The sequence below is a fragment of the Aspergillus sclerotioniger genome (assembly GCF_003184525.1).
Source record: "Aspergillus sclerotioniger CBS 115572 chromosome Unknown BO94scaffold_4, whole genome shotgun sequence".
Classification (NCBI taxonomy): domain Eukaryota; kingdom Fungi; phylum Ascomycota; class Eurotiomycetes; order Eurotiales; family Aspergillaceae; genus Aspergillus; species Aspergillus sclerotioniger.
The window spans coordinates 618,612-638,111 of NW_020290994.1; the positions used below are offsets into that span (position 1 = coordinate 618,612).

At 52.9% G+C, this 19,500-nt stretch overlaps 10 protein-coding genes across 10 annotated transcripts; 3 read left to right on the forward strand and 7 right to left on the reverse strand.

Annotated features, from left to right (window-relative positions):
* Positions 1 to 738: 738 nt before the first annotated feature.
* Positions 739 to 1,143, forward strand: BO94DRAFT_609984 (uncharacterized protein; the record flags this gene model as incomplete). The annotated part of the gene is made up of 1 exon (XM_025616596.1): positions 739 to 1,143. One exon carries the CDS (start codon positions 739 to 741, stop codon positions 1,141 to 1,143), a length of 405 nt encoding a protein of 134 aa, XP_025471334.1.
* A 189-nt stretch (positions 1,144 to 1,332) lies between these two features.
* Positions 1,333 to 2,655, reverse strand: BO94DRAFT_609987 (aminoglycoside phosphotransferase family protein; the record flags this gene model as incomplete). The annotated part of the gene is made up of 2 exons (XM_025616597.1): positions 1,333 to 2,330; positions 2,355 to 2,655. The coding sequence occupies 2 exons, from the start codon at positions 2,653 to 2,655 to the stop codon at positions 1,363 to 1,365; spliced, it is 1,269 nt and encodes a 422-aa protein (XP_025471335.1). The 3' UTR covers positions 1,333 to 1,362.
* Positions 2,656 to 3,661: 1,006 nt separating this feature from the next.
* On the reverse strand, positions 3,662 to 5,455 carry BO94DRAFT_457913 (sulfite oxidase; the record flags this gene model as incomplete). The annotated part of the gene is made up of 2 exons (XM_025607767.1): positions 3,662 to 5,138; positions 5,232 to 5,455. 2 exons carry the CDS (start codon positions 5,453 to 5,455, stop codon positions 3,662 to 3,664), a joined length of 1,701 nt encoding a protein of 566 aa, XP_025471336.1.
* Positions 5,456 to 6,449: 994 nt separating this feature from the next.
* On the reverse strand, positions 6,450 to 8,405 carry BO94DRAFT_621047 (catalase; the record flags this gene model as incomplete). The annotated part of the gene is made up of 9 exons (XM_025616969.1): positions 6,450 to 6,588; positions 6,650 to 7,078; positions 7,131 to 7,215; positions 7,263 to 7,674; positions 7,728 to 7,735; positions 7,781 to 8,084; positions 8,132 to 8,155; positions 8,205 to 8,331; positions 8,375 to 8,405. 9 exons carry the CDS (start codon positions 8,403 to 8,405, stop codon positions 6,512 to 6,514), a joined length of 1,497 nt encoding a protein of 498 aa, XP_025471337.1. The 3' UTR covers positions 6,450 to 6,511.
* A 190-nt stretch (positions 8,406 to 8,595) lies between these two features.
* Positions 8,596 to 9,253, reverse strand: BO94DRAFT_621048 (MOSC domain-containing protein; the record flags this gene model as incomplete). The annotated part of the gene is made up of 1 exon (XM_025616970.1): positions 8,596 to 9,253. The coding sequence occupies exon 1, from the start codon at positions 9,172 to 9,174 to the stop codon at positions 8,596 to 8,598; it is 579 nt and encodes a 192-aa protein (XP_025471338.1). The 5' UTR covers positions 9,175 to 9,253.
* Positions 9,254 to 9,690: 437 nt separating this feature from the next.
* On the reverse strand, positions 9,691 to 10,072 carry BO94DRAFT_531523 (uncharacterized protein). The gene has a single exon (XM_025610918.1). The coding sequence runs from the start codon at positions 10,026 to 10,028 to the stop codon at positions 9,702 to 9,704; it is 327 nt and encodes a 108-aa protein (XP_025471339.1). The 5' UTR covers positions 10,029 to 10,072; the 3' UTR covers positions 9,691 to 9,701.
* A 750-nt stretch (positions 10,073 to 10,822) lies between these two features.
* On the reverse strand, positions 10,823 to 12,899 carry ergS. The gene is made up of 2 exons (XM_025610919.1): positions 12,305 to 12,899; positions 10,823 to 12,068 (listed from the first exon to the last, which is right to left on the reverse strand). Exons 1-2 carry the CDS (start codon positions 12,439 to 12,441, stop codon positions 11,009 to 11,011), a joined length of 1,197 nt encoding a protein of 398 aa, XP_025471340.1. The 5' UTR covers positions 12,442 to 12,899; the 3' UTR covers positions 10,823 to 11,008.
* A 321-nt stretch (positions 12,900 to 13,220) lies between these two features.
* Positions 13,221 to 14,410, forward strand: BO94DRAFT_531525 (GNAT family N-acetyltransferase). The gene is made up of 2 exons (XM_025610920.1): positions 13,221 to 14,045; positions 14,089 to 14,410. The coding sequence occupies exons 1-2, from the start codon at positions 13,574 to 13,576 to the stop codon at positions 14,310 to 14,312; spliced, it is 696 nt and encodes a 231-aa protein (XP_025471341.1). The 5' UTR covers positions 13,221 to 13,573; the 3' UTR covers positions 14,313 to 14,410.
* A 103-nt stretch (positions 14,411 to 14,513) lies between these two features.
* BO94DRAFT_531526 (uncharacterized protein) lies at positions 14,514 to 16,229 on the forward strand (the record flags this gene model as incomplete). The annotated part of the gene is made up of 2 exons (XM_025610921.1): positions 14,514 to 15,911; positions 15,949 to 16,229. Coding segments are annotated over exons 1-2 (1,608 nt in total), but the record flags the coding sequence as incomplete, so codon positions are not given.
* Positions 16,230 to 16,533: 304 nt separating this feature from the next.
* Positions 16,534 to 19,232, reverse strand: BO94DRAFT_563186 (uncharacterized protein). The gene is made up of 3 exons (XM_025614343.1): positions 18,792 to 19,232; positions 17,768 to 18,740; positions 16,534 to 17,723 (listed from the first exon to the last, which is right to left on the reverse strand). Exons 1-3 carry the CDS (start codon positions 19,146 to 19,148, stop codon positions 16,684 to 16,686), a joined length of 2,370 nt encoding a protein of 789 aa, XP_025471343.1. The 5' UTR covers positions 19,149 to 19,232; the 3' UTR covers positions 16,534 to 16,683.
* Between the last annotated feature and the right edge of the window lie 268 nt (positions 19,233 to 19,500).

A 19,500-nucleotide genomic window follows, 5' to 3' on the forward strand; every position in this document is an offset into this window, starting at 1 on the left:
GGATTTGTTAGGATTTAGGCGGATATAGCTCACAGGCACGGGCAAGGCAAAGGCACAAATCGCTCCGAAGCTTTCTAGCATGCCTGCACAGAAGGTTTCTTCGTGGATTGGGTCGATGTTGTTATCTGACTGGTCGATTAGGATGTGGGTGGTGAGTCCGCTGCCTTCATTTGAGCACCAGGGATGGAAGGATGCCACGAGACCGGCGACGTGGTAGACGGTTTGGATGGTTTGTTGGGCGTGGATGAGCGTCTGATGCGGGGGAAGGAGCCTTCATTTGCGAGATTGTGAAAGTGGCTGAAAGACAGGACCAGACACTGGGAGGGTTCGTTTGAAATCCATCCATAGGAGGCGGATGAAGCGGACATCTTGGTTGAGTTGAGAGAACTCGACCAGGTGGACGGGAAGGCCTGTTTCGGGGGAAAGAGCTTTCAAGGATGGGATGATATTCAGATGAAGAAGCAGCGACGAAGGATGTCAGATGATGAGGGGTAGCAATTCCTCATTCATCGATCATCATGACTGTGCCATTCACTTCACCTTCCAACTGATGAGCAGTAATTCGGGTCTTTTTACTCAAGCCTGCAAAATCCCGCCGTTCTCTTGCGGGTTGTTCCTCCCATTCCACCTGTCCATCGACCTCCTCATCTTACCAAAAGTTGAAAGACCAGACACGTCAACCTTGCCGCGAAAAGCCTACTTGACCCCAGAAGAACATCTTCTACACGAAGATTCAAAATGTCTCCGCTTGCCGATATCTACGTCGTCATCTACCAAAATAACGGTCTATATAACCACTGGAGCCTCTTCATCGACGGTCCCACGGAAGAGGAGAAATTGCTTCTCCACATCGAGGGACGTCCCCAGCACTTCAGGTTCGAATCTAAATATTCGAATGCGCACAAGTCGGCAAAAGTCTTGGAGATGATCAAGATGTGTCGGGTGGCTGTCTCTAAGACAGCTGAAATTGAGAAGATTGCCGAAGAACAGGAGGTTAAGAATCAATACGCCGGCTATAACTGCCAGGATTATAATATCGAGCTTCTCGATCGATTGGAAGAATGCGGGCTCATTGATAGAACCGACCCGGACTATAAGGAGAAAAAGGAACTGGTCAAGAGTAAACAGAAAGGATTATTCTAGGTGCCAGGGTTTATAGGTTTGCTGGGACCTTGTGAAATAAGAAATGGAAGAAGGAAAAGGAAAGAAAAATGGAGGAAAAAGGGGCGGGGTGCGTTGATTTCGTTTCATCACGGGTCTTTTTCCAAGGTCCTGTTGATTATGTTTTTCCTCTCGGCATAATGGAAGTTTGCAATATCGCATAGCGTACGGAAATGATCGCATTGATTAGAAACAAATGCACTACGTGGTCCAGATATGAATCTCCCAAAGCCGATCCACCAGCCAACGTACAGGATAATGAGATGGTGAGATGCTATCCGGCAAATACAGAAACCATTCATCTTCATCCACCATACTCATTGTGCGGGTCACTGTGGTACATTCGTAAAATCCCGGATAGAAGCCGCTGTTCTCCCAATCGATGATCCCAGAGACGATGTAGCCGCTGTTTACATCAGTACCCTGCGTCACTATGATATTGTCAGTCCTGATATCACCATGGGTGAACACCAGTTCTTGTTCCGAAGTAGATCGGTCATGTTCTAAGAGAGAACGTAAGAACTTGACATAGGTATTACTACCATGATGGCGAGCAGAAAATTGCAAGTCGCTGAATTCTGTTGTTGTCATGATTTTCTTGAACAAGGAGCGTTCAGAAATTCGCATCTCTTTGACACCTTCGCCGGTGACTCCTCCTAACATGCTGCCATCAGGTGGTCGGAGACGCCTCATTCGGCAGAGGATTTCATCCAGCTGGTGTTGTATGGATACCTTCTCATCGTGGGTCATAGTAGGCCATGCTTGAGTCAATGTCGTTCCGGGAATATATGACATGAATACAGCACGGAACGGAGCAAACAATATCACACCATGGGGCCTTGGAGCAGGAATATCAGGCATATGCTCTGCAAGGTATTGCAAGGTCGTATACTCTGTGAATTCCTTGGTTCCCATGATGACTTTGACCACAATATTATCGCTGCATTTGACCACGATCCGTCGGCTGCAATCATCCCAGAGCGAGGGCGAATTGCAAAGGATTTGTTTCAATGAGTGAAGAAGTGATTTCCCAGAGTCTCCGGTTCTGTCTTCGGAATACGGTGCAAGCAGAGCAGTCACCTCCTCCGATAAAGGGAAGACGACGGAAGCAGTCTCTGCGAGATCAAGGCGTTCACGGGACCCAGGGGACTCTTTCTTGTCGGGTTTGTCTTGTTACGGCTCAACTTTCGGACCTGTCGCCATTGTGATCCTGCGAGTGTAGTTCTTTGGGAATATAGATAGCAGATTGACTTCTGGTTCATGATCCAGTCTATCTTGTAGTTCGTTCAACGTCCGGGAATTGATTTGACCGGCATAGGATTGCTGGCGGTACTGAGCGATTTGATGTTTGTGGAGATACGAGGAGGGAAACATCGACATAAGATCAGCCGTGGGATCTTTCTCCAGTGCGACTTGAAATCTTTGCATAAGCTCTTTGTTCCATTGCGCTGCCTCGGGAGAGGAGAGAGACGCGGTTGGTGCAGCATCAGCCATGGCGACTGAAGGTGTGGACGAGAGTGTTGCACACTGGTAGACAAAAGTTGCAAAGGGATCTCAGCGGTTTATATACGCGTCCGGTGGTACCATGACTAATACCGTGTTATAACTATAACAGGAGTCGTGAGGAAACGTGTATCTTGACGAAAGTTACATCCGAGACTGCCTCAGTAACGTACCTACTTCGACAATACATGACATAATGTCAGCCAAGTGTCACCCTCGAAGGCATAAACCACGGCTAATACCTATCGAATAACTCCATGAAGGCTCCGCTCGAGCCCCTGCAACTTCCTCATGCGTCTCAAACCAAGTTATGTACGTGAATATTCTAGATATAGATATGCTTGCAACAAGAGCCAGTTTGTTTGCGAAGCGCGCTAGCGCTGAGCGATTCTAAGTTGGCCTCTGATTGGTTCTCATTTCCACAGATCAAGTGACTTACTGTATATTGCCAGTACTCACCGCTTCAGTCTTCGGGAAGGTGGTTGGCCAGGACCCCTCAGAACATGTATTCAGACCGTAGGTCTGAACCAGATCTTTACGTAGATTCAAGCATAAAGTTTGAATCAAGTACTGTGCTCTAGAATGCTTGATTAGCCTCTTTAGAGGCGCTTGTCTAGGTCTTCTAGAAGCTGCTTTACGGGTTTCTGTCACGGTTCATACCAGTAGACCAAAACGACAAACCGCTGGCCTCTGGCGAACAGACGGAACAAAAGACTGTCCCAACAATTTCTTTAGCTATACAGGATGTCTTTAACTACATGCTCTTGGTAAACAGGAGTGCCAACGTGGATTTCCCCTGGTATGAAAGCAGGGAACTACAGTGGTGCAAATCATCAATCAAAACTGGCAGTTAGCGGGTTGCAGTATCAATTGTCTCTCTCCTCAATTAAATCAGATGGCAGGTCACTATTTCCAGCTCTCCTAGCCTTGATGGCAACAATCATTCATGACATGAAAAATATAACTCAATACAACAATCACAATCTGATAGGTATAACTAATCATCCACATCCCTAGGATCATGCTCACGCCAAAACTGCTCATACTCCTCCTCGGTCTGCCCCGGAACAGGCTGATAAAAGGTCAACGGCGCCAACGGAATCCCCAAATGCTCCATCTTCTCAATGCGCTGACGCGTGGCGGGATGTTTCTTGTTGACGCTGTAAACGCTGATGCGATGCGCCGACGAAGTGACATGCAGACCCCAATTCCACGCGGCCCGAACATTCAACGGCTGCGTGTTGAGCGAATTATCCCAACACCGACACACAATCTCAATCCACCCCTCGACATCACACGGCAACTCCATCTCCCACGTCCGCCACGTCCACCGTCCCTTCTTGGACAACTTCTCCTGCGGCACCGCATACCAACTGAACCCTCCATCGGCCGACAACTCCACTCGCTCCGGCCACCGTCCACCCCCCGAATACGCCCAGCCCTTGCATCGAATCTTCCCCTCATGCACAATCACCTGCTTCGTCCACGGCGACATAATCGCCGAACTCACCGGCATCTCCTGGATCTGGATCCCCTCCGTCGGCTTCTGATTGTACTTGCCAATCTGCTGATTGAAGTACAGATACTCGCGACTCTGCACCGGCGCCCGCGACGGATTCTCAATCGCCTTGATGCGATACAACCACTTGACACTCCTCGCCCCGATATACCCCAACACCACCACCCGCAACGGATACCCATGAATCTTCGGCAACGGCTCGCCATTCATCTCCCACGCCAAAATCACCTCGTTCGCCTTGACCTTCGACCACGGCACACTCACCACATAATTCATCGCCTCCAAATCCTTAATATACGTCTCCGCCCCATACAACTCCAAATGCTTCGCGGGCGCAACCAACCCCCCACAATCCTTAATCACCTTCTTCAAACTAATCCCCACGTACCTCGCCGTCCCAATCGCCCCCTCCGCCCACGGCGCCTGCGGCACCTCATCCCCCTGCCCACCATACAGACTAATCTGCTCGATGCGCCTCGTCCCAGAACACTGAATCGTCGCCGTTTTCTCAATCCTCGGGAACCTTGTCTCATCCTGCAAATCCTCCAACGTATAACTCTTCGGATGCTTCACCAATCCATCCAGCGACAAACCCCACTTCTCCTTATCGATAAGCGGAATCCCTCCATGATTCCTTACAAAATGCAATGGATTCGGAGTCACCACCTTGGAGGTAACCAACCGCTTCGGCGGCTCGCCGTTATACGGAAACTGCAACAAGTGCAGCATGTCGGGGTGTTTTTCGCGCAGCACCGTCCGCCAGGAATCATCCGCCACGGAGGCGAGTTCTCCGCCCAACGCGGCATGCCATTGTTTGAAGTCTTCGCCGGTCAACACGGGGTTGGAGTCGGGGATCGGTCCGAACATGTAATCAGGACAGGGATCGAAGGTTTGAGAGGTGAGGATTTTATGCGCGGCGGCTTTTTTCTCGGGGTGTTTTTCCCATTCCACGTATCTACCATCATCATCATAACCATTGTTAGCTTTATCCCACCGATAGTAACAAACAAATCAAACAAAGAAATAGGAATATGGTGGGGGAGAATACCCCTTCCACCCCTCCCTCTCCCTCCTAAACAACTCCGCCCGATCCCCCACCGAAGCAATCGCCTCATCGTCTCTATCTCGCTTGGTCGGACCAGGCGGATAGATATGCACGGTGTCTAGTCCCGTTTGATCCAGAATCGGCAGTTTGTGCCCTGCCATGCCCTGTTCGATTTTCCATTCGTCGGGACGGTTGGTTGTGTCCATTTGGGCGGTGATGGTTGTCATGTTGTTATTTGTGGTGGTGGTGGTGGTGGTGGATGGCATGGTGGGTTGGACCCAGCTGGGGTGAGTGTAAGTATAAGTAGATATAGGTGTGTTGGTAGGTAGGTAGATTACTATTTAGGATGAAGGGATGGAGGGAGGAATGTTCGGATGGATGAGTGGGGATATATACTCAATATCTACGGAAAAGGAAACGAAACGAAATGAAGTGAGGGGCAGGGGAGGTGGAATGCAAATTAGGATTTCAGCTGAATGCATGCGTGACGGTGACTTCATGACTGCTACCTAGTGCTAGTGCTAGATAACCGGGAGGGGGTGGTGGTCCGAGAGATCCGATCCAGCCAATTGTTAGGGAATTGGGTTTTTGTTTGGAGGTGGGTTATTGGTTGTGGTTTTGCAAAAGTGGATGTAAATAATCCTATCCTAAGTAAGTATCTATCTACCTAGGTGGTCTAGAAGATAGGTAGTGGGTGGTGGTGGGCCCCACTAAACCTAACTGCTAAAAACCTTGTCTTTGCAGGGTCCGATATGATGGCCAATACAGTGGGTTTGATTGGTGCGATAGTGATACTAATTTGGGATGGGGGTTGACGTGTCGCCGTTTTCCGATCAATACCTAGTAGGGATACGGAGTACTACTGGTATACTGCATACCGGCTTGTTATTGGGGTTGTTTTTTGGATTATTTCAATGGTATCTATCTAGATTGTCTGTACGCGGTTAGTATCATTGACTGCTATGGTGTGAGTTGCATGTGATAATACCGTGTAGGTAACAAAGTCAATGGATAGTCTAGACCGAAGTACAGATGCTAATCAATACGGAGGAAATCCGTATTATGGTAATGAATGCATTCTTTCGAACCCGTACACAGTAAGCAGGATAAATGACTGCCAATGGCTGGTTGTCTGCCATGGTCAGGAATGTACGGACTTTCCAAACCCAATTCTCCAAAACAATTATCCAAATTCATCAAATCTGTTTGTTTATCGTGATATACATCGCTTTTCATCAAAAACAAGAATGTCTTCAAACTACTCCTACGGAGTACTCTCTCCATCACCTTTTCTCAACTATCCCCTCCGTCGCCTTTTTCACCCCCTCCCCCAATCCCTTATCCACACGCCCAAACAACGCTAAGCCCAACCATCAGCAACCACACCAATCACAACCCCCACAGCAAAGGTATGTACTCACCATAAACCGCCTCTCGGAGTCCATTGGACTTCACCTGACTCAAATGCACGGCCACGTTGCCAAAGAATCTCTCCTGATGTCCCGATTCCTTCCCAATCACCTTCCACAACCCCGCCGCCTGCTCAAAGTCGTCCTCGTACAGCCCATACTGAAAATTACTCACCTGGCCCACCCATTTCTCATGCTCGGTTAGCGTGCTCACAGCCTGCGGGGCCTGGCCCTTCACATCTTGGTAATAGGTGATGGGCTGAAGACTTGATCCGACGTAGTTGGGATCCGCCCCGTAGTTGTCGGAGAAGTTCATGTGGCCGTCACGCTGGTACGGACAGTACACGGGGGCTTTGGCGGCGTTGGTGGGGAGTTGTTGGTAGTTGGTTCCGAGGCGGTAGCGGGCGGCGTCGGGGTAGGAGAACATTCGGGCTTGGAGGACTGTTCTTATCAGTATGCTATTAGGCAATAGGCGGGGGTGTGGAGTATCTACCTGGATCCGCGGAGGGAGCAATCCCAGGGACCATATTCGAGGGTGAAAAAGCGGCTTGTTCGATGTCGGTGAAGTAGTTTCGTGGCTGGACTTATCATCAACAACACACTCTGGTAATGGTATAATACATACGTTACGATTCAACTTCATCGTCCCGATCTGCCGTAATGGAAAATCACTATGCGGCCACACCTTGGTCATATCGAAGATGTTCCATCGGTAGGTCTCGGCCTGTTCGGGTGTCATCACCTGCACGTAGACGTTCCACTCGGAGTAGTCTTTGCGGTCGATGGCCTCGAATAGATCCTGGATGAGGAAATCGGAGTTCTCTCCAGCTATCCGGACGGATTCCTCCTTGGTGAGGTTTTTGATGCCTTGGGTGGTTTTGATGTGGAATTTGACGTATTTGAAGGATCCATCTTTGAGAGTGAATTTGTAGGTGTGTCCGCTGTAGGCATTCATATGTCGGAGGGAGGCGGGCGTGCCTCGATCGCTGAAGAGATGGAGGAGTTGGTGGAAGCCTTCGGGGTTGCCGACGTGGAAACTATGTCGTTAGCTACCTTGCCTTGTCTTTGACTATGGTGTATGTGGACGTACTCCCAGAACTGTGGCTATTAGCATCTATACCGTAGAAGAGAAGGAATGGGTACCATATTCGGATCCGGCAAATGAGTCTGCGGATGTCTTTTATGCGACCGATTCAGAGACGGAAACTTCAACGGATCGCGAATAAAAAACACCGGGGTATTGTTAAACACCCAGTCTAGGTTGCCCTCCTCGGTGTACAGCTTCATGGCCCAGCCGTGCACATCCCGCGTGGTATCGGCCGAGCCGGCCTCAGGTCCCACGGTCGAAACGCGCAATAGCAGAGGCGTGGTCTTGCCGACTTCGCTGAGGAAGCTGGCTGAGGTGATGTCGGAACAGTCGTGAGTGCAGGTGAATTCTCCGTATGCACTGCTGTTGTCAGCAGGATGGTGGGATAGATAGATGGGGGTACTGACCCGGCTGCTTTGGCGTGGACCACCCTGCGGGTATTAGTGAGTGTACTGAGGTGAGGGGGGTGATATGATATACCGTTCGGGAATCCGTTCACGGGCAAAATGCGCCAGTGTCTCAATGAGTTGGGTATCCTGCATCAATAGCAGGCCTGCATTGCCGCTGCGCAGCTGCACCGAGCTGGAGTTGCTCGCGTACGGACATCCTGGATGGTTAGCTGGGGAGGAGAGGAGGGATGGGTTGAGTACCTTCTGCGAGAGTGTAGTAGCGTTGGGACATGATGATCTGATACAATGGTCAAGTTGGATGAATTGAATGTACTGAATTGCGTACTATGAATGGTTATATGTGATAGAGTCAATTACATCATCACCAGTCCAAACACCCTGGAACCTAATTAGGGTTTCCCAAACAACATCTCCTATCACAACCCCAACCCCAGCCCAACAGCAAAAGCAAAAGCAAAAGCTCAAACCACCGGCAACGTCTCCATCCCACCCGGTTTAACCAACGTAATCCCCATCCCAGGCCTAACTTCACCCCCCCTCATAACCACCCCCATAACGCCCGCCCACCGTCGACCCATCCCCAAAAATTCCCCCCTCAACCCAGCCCTCACCCGATCCAATCCCGGTCCAGGCTCCCTCACCCCCGTCAAAACAATCACCGCCCCGCCGTTCCCAAACCGCAATTCCGTCCCGCGGGGCAACCCCGCCAACTCGATCCCCTCCGTTGTCACATTCTCCCCGATCTGTCCTGCAGTGAGGGCAAGGGCTGGGCTGAGTTTCTGGGATACTTCGCGGAGGGTTTCCACCGGGACGAGGTGGACTTGGCGGAGATTGGTGCTGGTGGGGTTGGTTTGTTGCTGGGGGGAGTGTTGGATGGTTTTGCCGGCGTGGCAGTCGCCTGCGACGCCGAGGTCGGTGATGAGGGTGATGAATGGGACGGGGTTTTTGGAGGGGGAGGAGTGTGTGGTGGATTTGGAGACGGAGAGGACGCGGGGGGTGGTTAGGGTGGTGGTTGTGGTTTGGGTGGTGGTGGTTGACATTGTTGGTTTGTGGTGGGTTGATTGGCAATAGGGCTGGCTGGGTTGGTATTTGCTATGGCATGGTGATATGACGTTTTTGTTATTGGCATGGAGTGCTGTATAGAATTTATGATGGGGATGATAATGGCATATGGATTACCCCGCTTATTTGCCGTGCCAACTCAGTGGCAGGGTTGGGGTGGCATGGCCAGTGAGGAGGTTTCCTGTTGATCCGGACCCCGCTTTGGTTATCGCTGGTTGGTGGTGTTGACACTGCAGAGCTGACAGCCAATCAATTGCAGTGGAGGATCACTATCAAGATACTTCGTACTGCTTTCAGTCCGGTTGTAACACATGAGATAGACTGTGCCGTAATCAGATATCTCGGTTCTGCTTGATGTAACTGATACATGTCGTCCACTAGATTGCTAGATATCGTTACTATCAGAGATAAATCTCAACGCCTTTCAATACAAGCCAGTAATCATATCAGCTATCATTAAACTAAAGCTACAACCCAAGTATGGCAATACACAACCCGACATTGGTCAAACATCAGTCTCTGCACCATCCTGCAAAAGAACCTGCAAAGCACCAACCATAGCCTCACCACTCATCAAATACCGAAGCAGCCTAGTCAGCCCACGCATAACCTCCAGCCAATCCTCCTTCCGACAGAGATCCCAACCTCGGCTGAATCCCAACTCGAAGACTTCCTTATCCGAAAACCCCTTCGCGAGCACTCTAGCGATCCTCTCCTTGGAAAAATACCCCCGAACAATATGCACACGATCTCCATGGTATCCCAGAAGAAAGACCTCCTGATCCTGAAGATGTGCCTGCACCCTGATATTAATCGCCAACTGACCCAACATAATACTGAGACTCTCCTCGAGCAACTCCCTCCACGTCTGGCCTTGAAACCACTAACCTTTATCAGAAATAACCCATACCACAACAAGAATCAGTCATACATACCCCCGTATAAGACAAAATCGGCACATTCCCACCCCCAGGACCAACAGTAACCTCGCCCTCTGCCCGACTAGCATACCGTTTCCCGCCAATCACATACTTCACCGTTGGCGTATTGTCAGGGAACCTAGTATTCTCAACGTTAACCTCTCTGCAACTAACCCAAACACCAAGTGAAATAAAATAACCCACCGAATCCCAACCTCCTCCCCAACATCCACACCCTCACTCTCCAACCTCGTATAAACCTCCATCATCAATTCCCGTAAAATCAACCCCTCTGATGTAATCACACTCCCCTTTTTCCTTGTCCAGCTTCTCCGGGGTAGAACGATCTCCTCCTGTGCCGAGGGATCCGGTCCTCGCTGGTCAGTCTCGCGTCCGTATCGAAGTGGGAGTGGATTGTTGCTGACATATTGAGAAGGTAGGACGGATGTGAGGATAAGTGTCTTGGATGGGTTCGATCGGATCGCGGGTTTGTCTGGGATGGAAGGAGTGTAAGGTTGGTTTGTGGAGGGATGGAGGAAAACTAGCAATGACGGATGGTGACAGGCACAAGGCAGCGACGAGTATCATGAGTGGATGCCTGTAGGTGACGTCGTGGTAATGACATTCTTTTGTATATGTGACGCCTATTACTTGATGGCGAATTAAGTACAATACTGGTTTATGCTATGCTGTAGGGTAAAGTAAAATCCTTTTTTATATTTCAATCCATGTCACTCCTACCATGCTATTAACGGTTGTTCTTATACATAGAGACAAAATAAACAGAGAATCAAACACATGCAAAACATGAAGATGACCTATACACCATACCCACGCATTAGAACCTAGATGAATGGTAAATGTCTCTCTACTCACCCCGTCCATATCATCTTTATCCTAAGACCACCCTCCTAATTTTCACATTCGCAACATGCATCAATGCAACCACGCCCCTAACGTCGGGTACCCCACCCCCAGGGAAGACTATATATAGAGGATCTTCTAACCCCTCATCGGGCTTCCATTTATCATGGTATGCCTTTTTCCCCGCCAAGGGTAACCGTCCAAATGCGAATCGGTACATGCGACGCGCTACCCGTTCCAACGGGCCAGGGAGCCCGATTACCTCGCCTAGGTCATCGAAGGGTTCGTAACCTATACTTAGGTAGGATACCCCCGCTGTCCTGCACAATGCAATTGCGGAGAAGAGTAACAGGTCAGTTGTGCCCTTTGGAGCAGTAGGATCCGCAATGCAGGGATCAATGTGATACCCCTTTTTACCGCCCAGATAACGAAGGGCCGCAAAGGCGATGGGCTCTCCGACCGGGTTTCGGGCGTAGATGTAGGTTATTTGGGAGGGGAGAAAGGTGGGGAAGAGATCGTAGGAGGTGATGAAGGCTTGTGGGGTGGAGGAGGCGTTTCGGGTAGAACGCCAGGTATTGTAGATGGATTGGAGGGAGCGTTCGAGGTCTTTGTCTTTGTCTCTTTCTTTGTCTCTTTCTTTGTCACTATCTTTGTTGGCTGTGGGGACATAGATGTCTAAGGTGAGGCCGCCTTTTGTTGGGTTGAGGAGGTGTTTGGTTTGTAGAAGAATACGTTTCCCCGTTTGTTCGTGCAGGATGGCGTTGGTGGTGGGGTTGAGGACGCGCTCTTTGCCAAAGTGTAGCATGGTCCAGTGTTGGTGGTGGGTGTGGGCATAGTGCGTGAGGATAGGGCTGGCGCCGAGAAAGGCGATGCCTAGGTGGTGGGCTTTGCGGTAGGTTTGGAATTCGGACAGAAGGGAGGTGATGTCGGTGGCATGGCTGATGGGGTCGCCCGAGATGATGGCGGTTTTGTGGAGGACTTTGAAGCACAGCGCCGCGGTATGGGTGGTGTTGAGAAAGATGGAGTAGCTCGGGTCTAGCAGGCCCATGTGCGACACTTGGCTGTGCAAGGCTGCTAGATGGGCGATGCTTGAGAGGGTGGTGGGAGTGGTGTTGGGCCCGGAGAGAGTGATGATGCGGTTGGGAAGAGAAGGTGGCATGGAGGGGGCTTTGGAATGGAATCATGGCTGGTGCGGCTGGAAACGAGGCTTTTGATGTCGGAGGTGGAAATTGTTGGAGAAAGAGTAGTTCTGCTGCTGCTGGCGCTGATGCTGGTGTTGGAGGGAATAGATGAGGGCCATGGGGCGAGCTGGTGGTGAACTGACGAGGCAGCGCAGTCGAGGCGGGCTTGGAGCAGCCGCTCGTATAGCGTCTGGCCGATGGTGTCGGCAAGCAGAATCTTGGGCTCAGCCTTGAGAGGCTTCTGCTTCCGAGAAGTCTTGGATGGTTTCTCCGAGTTCATGTCGAGAGGGTTACATAGCATGTTACCGTCTGTCTGCTGTTAGGATGGTGGCTCTGGATACGAACTGTAGATGCAATTGTCAGGATAACAAGACCGACGAGAAGAAAAGGAGACGGCTAGGCTGCCATCAACAGCATTAACCGCTCATTGTGCTCGGAATGCCGTCAGCGCTGCAACAATGCCTGCAGAAGTGTCCGAAAGGGTTGGATCTTCATGAAACCCTGGCCGGTGGGGCCAGCCTGGTAATTTACATCGGAATCGGAAGTCCTGGTCGAGCCAGTCTTGACATTAGGAAGTTTCCTTGAAACCAACTCTACGACCAGGAGTTGGCCAATGAGTTGGCCAATGACTCATTATCCAAGTCAGGCCAACTGTTGGCGGCTACTCCGCCAATGGCTATTAGCATCTTGCCTGTTCCTATTATAACGTCTTTGTTCCCGTTCAGACGGTCAGGCTCGTATTCGTAGCCACGCAGAATATGGCTGCCTGGTGATGCATCACCGTACGACTCTGGACCCTGGAGGGCTTCCAGGGAAAAGCTTGTCGCCCAAGTGGGGCACGGGCGGGAGAAAAGCCGGTGATAGGCTCGGAGGGCGGTTGCAAAAGCTTAGGGGATTGCCTCGGCGGACCGCGAATGGGCCATGGTCAGCCCTATGGCTAGGCTGCAGGATCCCATCGGAGGCCGCGGGAACCGATTCACGGAGTTTGCCAGATGAATGGATAAGTGTTGCTGCCGTGTTTGCTTTTCTCGACTGGAAGAGTACTATCGACGACTATTTGTCTAGCTTGAGCTAGGCTGATGATCAGCAGGCATCCCACAATTCAAGGCCATTTACTCCGTATGAAGATTTTCTCTGCATTAAAACATTTACTCTATAAAGAACATCTGCTCCAAATGAAAAGATTCCAGACACACCACCAGGATCGTATAGCCAAATACGTAACACGAACAGCCTCCGAACAGCCTCGGAACCACCTCGGAATGGTTCCAGCCACCACGTGATATCCCAAGGCAAATTTCCTCGTAAGAAATTGTGGCAAAACCCCCTGACTATATATATGCTAGTCTCGCTAGCCTACTATCTCAACTATCTACTAGTACACCAATCATCAGTCACAGTCATCAGTTATCATGCCCCTCCGTCCCACCATCCCTAAGGCACGCATCCTGCAAACCCGCCTGATCAGCTCCCCCTCACCACCCAAACCAACCCCCGCATCCAGGCATCACGACCTACACCTCCTCCCCGCTTCCCCTAGCGACAGCCCCGCCATTGCCGATGTGTTCTTGCACTCCTTTTCTGATCCCTTCAACCGACGCATGTTCCCCCTCACGGAGGATGTGCGGAGATGGTGGGTGGACCAGTTCCGACGGGACATCGAACAGTCATGTGCGGCCAACCCAAGCAGTGCATTTTTAAAAGTGACTGCGGCCGACGGGGCGATTGCTGCGTTTGCCAAGTGGAGGTTTCCCGTCCCTCCGACTCCGGAGGATAAACATAAGACCGCCTGGCCCCCAAGCTCGGATGCAGATCTCTGCGAACAATTCTTCCAAGGGATGGATAGCGAACGAACCCGCATCATGGGGGAGAAAGAATATTTCTGTAAGTTAGTCTTCCTTCACCTTGGACCTAGCTGATTGGTGAGATCTCGATTTGCTCGGCACCCGGCCCGAGTTCAACGGAAAGGGCATCGGATCACGGCTGCTGCGTTGGGGGTTGGAGCGGGCAGACGCGGCTGGGGTTGACACGTTCCTGTCGTCGACACCGCAAGGGCGGAGGCTGTATGAGCGGTATGGGTTCCGGATGGTGCACGAGTATGAAGTGGTGCCTGGATACATCCAGGCATCGATGGTGCGAGTGACTGAGTAGATAGGCAGTGTATTATAAAGAGAATGAAGCATTGCAGCAGGCCACGTAAGGCCAAGAGAGGCCCCCAAAAATAGGCCAACCACGGCAGATCGGCTCAGCCCTACAGGGCGACTGGCCCCACGGCCCGTCCCAATGCGGCCAAATATAATGACTCTCTCCGGCCACTCGTTTTTGTGTCTTTTCCCCCTTCTTTCTCTTTTCCTCCTCTTTTCCTCCTCACCCCATGTTTTCCCCCATGGTGGCCCAATTCCCCATTCATTCCCACCACCACCATGTCTCCTCCCTCGCCCATCCCTAAGCTCCTCCGTGAGTCGAGCGACCTCACCATCACCTCCACCTCGCACACCTCCCCTAGTAACACCACCGTGTCCTTCATCCGCTCCCACCGCCGGTCCTGCAACCCCTTCACCCGCTCCCGCCTCCGCCCCCGACTCCATCTCACCCAACAACCTCTCTTCCGCAATTCCCTCCTCGCCGGCGTCGGCTTCCTCGAACTCGCCAACGCCGCCGACTTCGCCGCCAATGTCTGGAATCAAATCCCCGTGCCCCGATACGCCATGATCCTCATGGCCATCGGCGGCCCCGTCGCCCTCCTCATCACCCTCGTCGCCGCCCGCGACCTCTACCTCAGCTACCAGAACGTGCAACTCCTCCGCCAGGAACGCCTTCACCTCCAACACCTCCTCGCTTCCTCCCCGTCCTCCCACACCACCCTCGTCATTCAATCCCGTCTCAGCGTCAACTTCCGAGAACTCGGCACCGAACTCGTCGACCGCATCCTCATGGACGCGCTCATGGGCTTCGGCGCGCTACTCGTCGGCACCGGGACCCTCATGGCCATCTGGGGCGCCAATCACCACGTCTACCGCGCCAGTAACCTCCTCTCCGGATACATCGGCAACGGCCTGGCTGCTTTGTTCGGGGTCGTCAATTCCATCTGGTCGGGGTACCTCGTTCTCCGTTTCCAACGTCACTACAAAGCATGCATGGCCTCCAACCCGATCGACGTAAACAATGATTACGATGAACTCGACATCTCCTGCTTCAAAGATAATCTCCGGCTTCGCTTCCGTGGTCTACAATGGCACGCCATCGTCAATGGAATCAATGGCATTGTTGCCGGCGCGGCCAGTCTCGTCACCGCTACCATGTGGTACGGTTATGTGGTTCTCATCCCGTGTATTGTCAGCTTGATCGCCTGTAATTGGTTCTGGAGAGTGAGATTGGGTTATGATCGCCCTTTACTTGCTCCTACCACTGCCACCACCACTACAACCCACTCCCCAGAAACAACAACAACAACAAACACAAATACAGATACAGATGCAGATACAGATACCGTACATTCCCCACCCCCAACAACTACCAACACAACCACAACAACAACAACCCCCTACGAAGACATCCCCGAAAAAACAGACCTCATCACCGACCTCGCAACAACAACCCACATCCTCCGCACCCTCACCTCCCCCCTTACCCTACCCCTACCCCAACCCCTAACCCCCTCCACCTCCTCCCCGAACAATCCTCACCCCCACAAATCTCTACTCAACCCTAACCTTCATCACCCGCAACGGCATGTTCGAGAACTTTTGCGTCTGGATCAACGATACCCTTCCTGCTGGCGTGGAAGACGTCCTTGACATACCATCTCCCCCTACACCAACCACCACATCCACAACAGAAAAACCCAACCACGTCCAGGAAACCCCCGAGGATGAGGAAAGGATAGAAATAATCCTAACCCCAACCGACTTCCTCACATACGGCAAACAAGAAATCCTCCTTTCCAAAATGAATGAATATCTGGAGTTGTTTGGGAAAAAGGCCATTGCGTATCGCGAACGATGGCTTTTGGAGGTTGTGGGGTGTGCGGTTTATCGATCTTCTCTTGCGTCGGGGGAGGGGGAGGGGGTTCTTCGTCATCATGATGGAAATGGGGGTTTGGGTGTGATGTGATGTGCAGGACACAATTGGTTTGGTTTGGTTTGGTTTGGTTTGGTTGGTTGGTTGGTTGGTTGTTATATGTACTAGTGTGCCGGACACAAATGCATAGGATGAGGGATGGATGGGATGGGATGATGCATGCGAGCATGCATCTGGGGATGGGGGTGTATATGCTGGCATATTGATAGATATACTACTACACTATATTATAGAAAAGTGGATCAAGGGCTATGGGTTACGGTTATGGGATAGGTTATTAATATTAATGTCAACATCATGGTCAAGTTATCTCTCTGCATTTTATGTATAACGATTTCACTTACTAGATAATCGGCTCATCCTACATTTACAATCATATGCTTGCTGCTTGCTTGCTGCTTTGCTTGCTGCTTCGCTTGCTGCTTCGCTTGCTGCTCCCTGCTCACTCCACCATATATACAGGCGCCTTCACCAGCACATTCATCGGTCCCCGTCCTCTCACCTCTGCCGTCACGAATGATGCAAATCGGATTCGTCCCGGTCCACGCTCGCGCTCCTCCATCACCCGTGGCTCTCCTGCTGGCGCCGACGGTCCTGGTCGGCGTCCCATTAGCGAGCTGAACACCGATCGCATGCGCTGCTCCCGCTGCGGCGGACCCGACTCGGCCCCCTCGTCATTCTCTTCGGCTGCTCCCTCCCGGTCCAACTCGACGGACCCGCTCGATTCCGCCCGTACATGGGTCAGTGGCGGCAGTCCCGTCTCGACCTTCATCGTCCCTTCTTGGACCACCGTCCCCGGAGGTATATACTCCACGCACACGTCGCGCGACTCCAGAGGGATCTTCTCTGCAATACCCACCGCGTTCTCCACGATCATCCGCGCCCCGTTGTCCAGCCCCCCCGGTGGCGGCTCGCGCAGGTGCGCCACCAACGTGGCTACCAGGCTGCTAATCAGCTGGTCGATGAGCTGCGCCCGGTACTCGTCCGCCTGCGGACCCTGCAGGTTCGTGAGCCCGTCCAGCGTGGTGCGCCGCCAATTGGAGATCCGCGCGATCGCATTCTCCTTGTCTTCCTCCGTGCTCGGTTTGACCTGCTGCCGGCGCAGATTCATCTCGATGCTCTTGAGTTGCCGGCTGAACGTGGGCTCCAGCGCCGGGTGAAAGTACCGCTCGAACAGCTCCTCCACCAGCCACCGGCTCATCACCGCTCGACCGATCGCTGTCATCTCCTTGGTGCCCGTGGTATGAGCGTCGTCATTGACGTACCCGCTGAGCCACGACGGCAGCGTCGCCCAGTCCCTGCGAATGGCAAACGCCAGGTCTTTGATCGCCCCGTCCAGGCGACCGAACCGGTTGGCATATTCGTTGTCATCCAACACAGTGCGGGACACCGCCATACGCTGGTGAGCTACTGTATTCTGAAGATGCTGCACCTGCGCCTCCTTTTCGAAATAGTATCGCTTGACCTTGGAGTATTTGGCCTCTGCTTGGATTAGTCTTCATCTTCCACAACAGCGGCTCACTTACGAAGTTCGTCATGCTTCTGGACCAACGCTCGCACGTCGATCTCGCTCGTCTCCTCGCGAGGTTCACGCCGGCCGTCGCGGGAAATCGGCGTGTTCCGTCCCGGCTCCGCTGCGGGCGGTCCAGCAGGGTTCCGGAAGCCAGCTTCCGGAGCATAAGGAGCATGCCCCTGGGCAGGAGCCTGTCCCGTGGGCGCGAATGGACGTTCATGCATGCCACTGGCCATGGTGTCGAGATGGATAGGGAGGGGGCGTAACGGTGACGGGGGCCCGAGGGATTGGCGGGAGGAGGGACGAGCTCCGACCGTGGGGTCCAATTGGGGCTGTGTTGGGGCCAGGTCAGCGGGCGGTCGGGGCGGCTCCACCGGCGACGGACGGGGCACAAGGTCGAGCAGACCGCTGTCGGTGTTGGCTCGTTGAATGGAAGGATGCGGTGAACGAGGGGCTCGGGTGTCGAGAGCTGGTCCTGTGCTCGGCGGCATCGGTGATCGGTCTTGAGACCGTGACTGCGGCTGCGGCTGCGGCTGCGGTTGGGATTGGGGCCGCGTCTGGGGCTGAAACGGAGCGTCTACAGCACTCCGAATAGGCGTCTGAGCTTGAGATTGGGGCTGAGGCTGTGCTCCCGGCTGAACTCCCGGCTGAGCCTCTGGCTGAGCTCCTGGCTGAAGCTGGGACGGCGGCTGCTGCTGCTGCGGTGGGGCTTGACGGAGCGGCTGAGGAACCTTAGGCCACGGGGCGTCTAGTTCATGCTCCCTCGACCAGGCCGTGGTTGGGCGATGTTCCGACGTGGTGTCTATCGACAACGGTCGCTGTTGTTTCGGACTGGGTCGACCAGTGATCTTCTTCACCGACCGGCTGCGTGGGAGAATGGACTGGTCACGAGCGGCGGCTGACGAATGGAGAGAAAAGAGACTGCGACGGGATTTGCGAGGTTCTGGCTCCACGGGCTGCAGTGGCTCGTTTGGTAGAGGCCACGACTGGTGGGCAGGGTCAGCATCGAGTATGGGTGCAGGGGGCGCTGCAAGTACCGGAGAATCGTCGCTATTGTTGCCTCGAGGGCTGGTATGACGCTGGCTCTTGGAGCGGCGAAGAGGGTACTGCGCAGGATGGTGCACCTGGGGGAGGTTGGTATTGCTTTTGTTGTTGTTGCTGTTGAGAAGAGGGGTCGTGGTAGGAGTCGAGGTGGTGGTGTTGGATGGAGGGGCTGTTTCAGCGTTGGTGACAGGCAGAGGAGGCAGAGGCTCGCGGGAGGTGGAGACGGAGAAACGACGGTCGAGATCGTCCGGGTCGGGGTAGACGCCAGGGGTGGCCGCTGGCAGGTGCTCGACGGATCGGAATGCAGACGCGGCAGCAGACGGCTTGTGCTTGCGGCGGAAGAGGGGCATGGAGATGGTGGTGAAAGAGAGGGGGGAGGAGGAGGGGGAGGGAAAAGAAAAGGAAAGGGAAGAAGAAGAGGAGAAGTGCGTTGGCGATGGATGGATGGATGGATGGATGAGACGAGACAAGCCATCAACATAAAGAAAGGCTCCATTGGGCCCGGGCGGCCACCCGCGGGACAGCCGCATCCCATTGGCGCTCTGCCGTGTCCCGGCAAGCCTGGTGCTTACGCTCTGCTCACTACGGCCCTGTCTAGCCTGTCTAGTTGCAACTACGCCCCTCGGTCGCGCGTTCAGGCAAATCATCCCAATCCCACCCCCATCCTTCGTCGTTCCAGCAGATCCACTATGCAGTTCAATG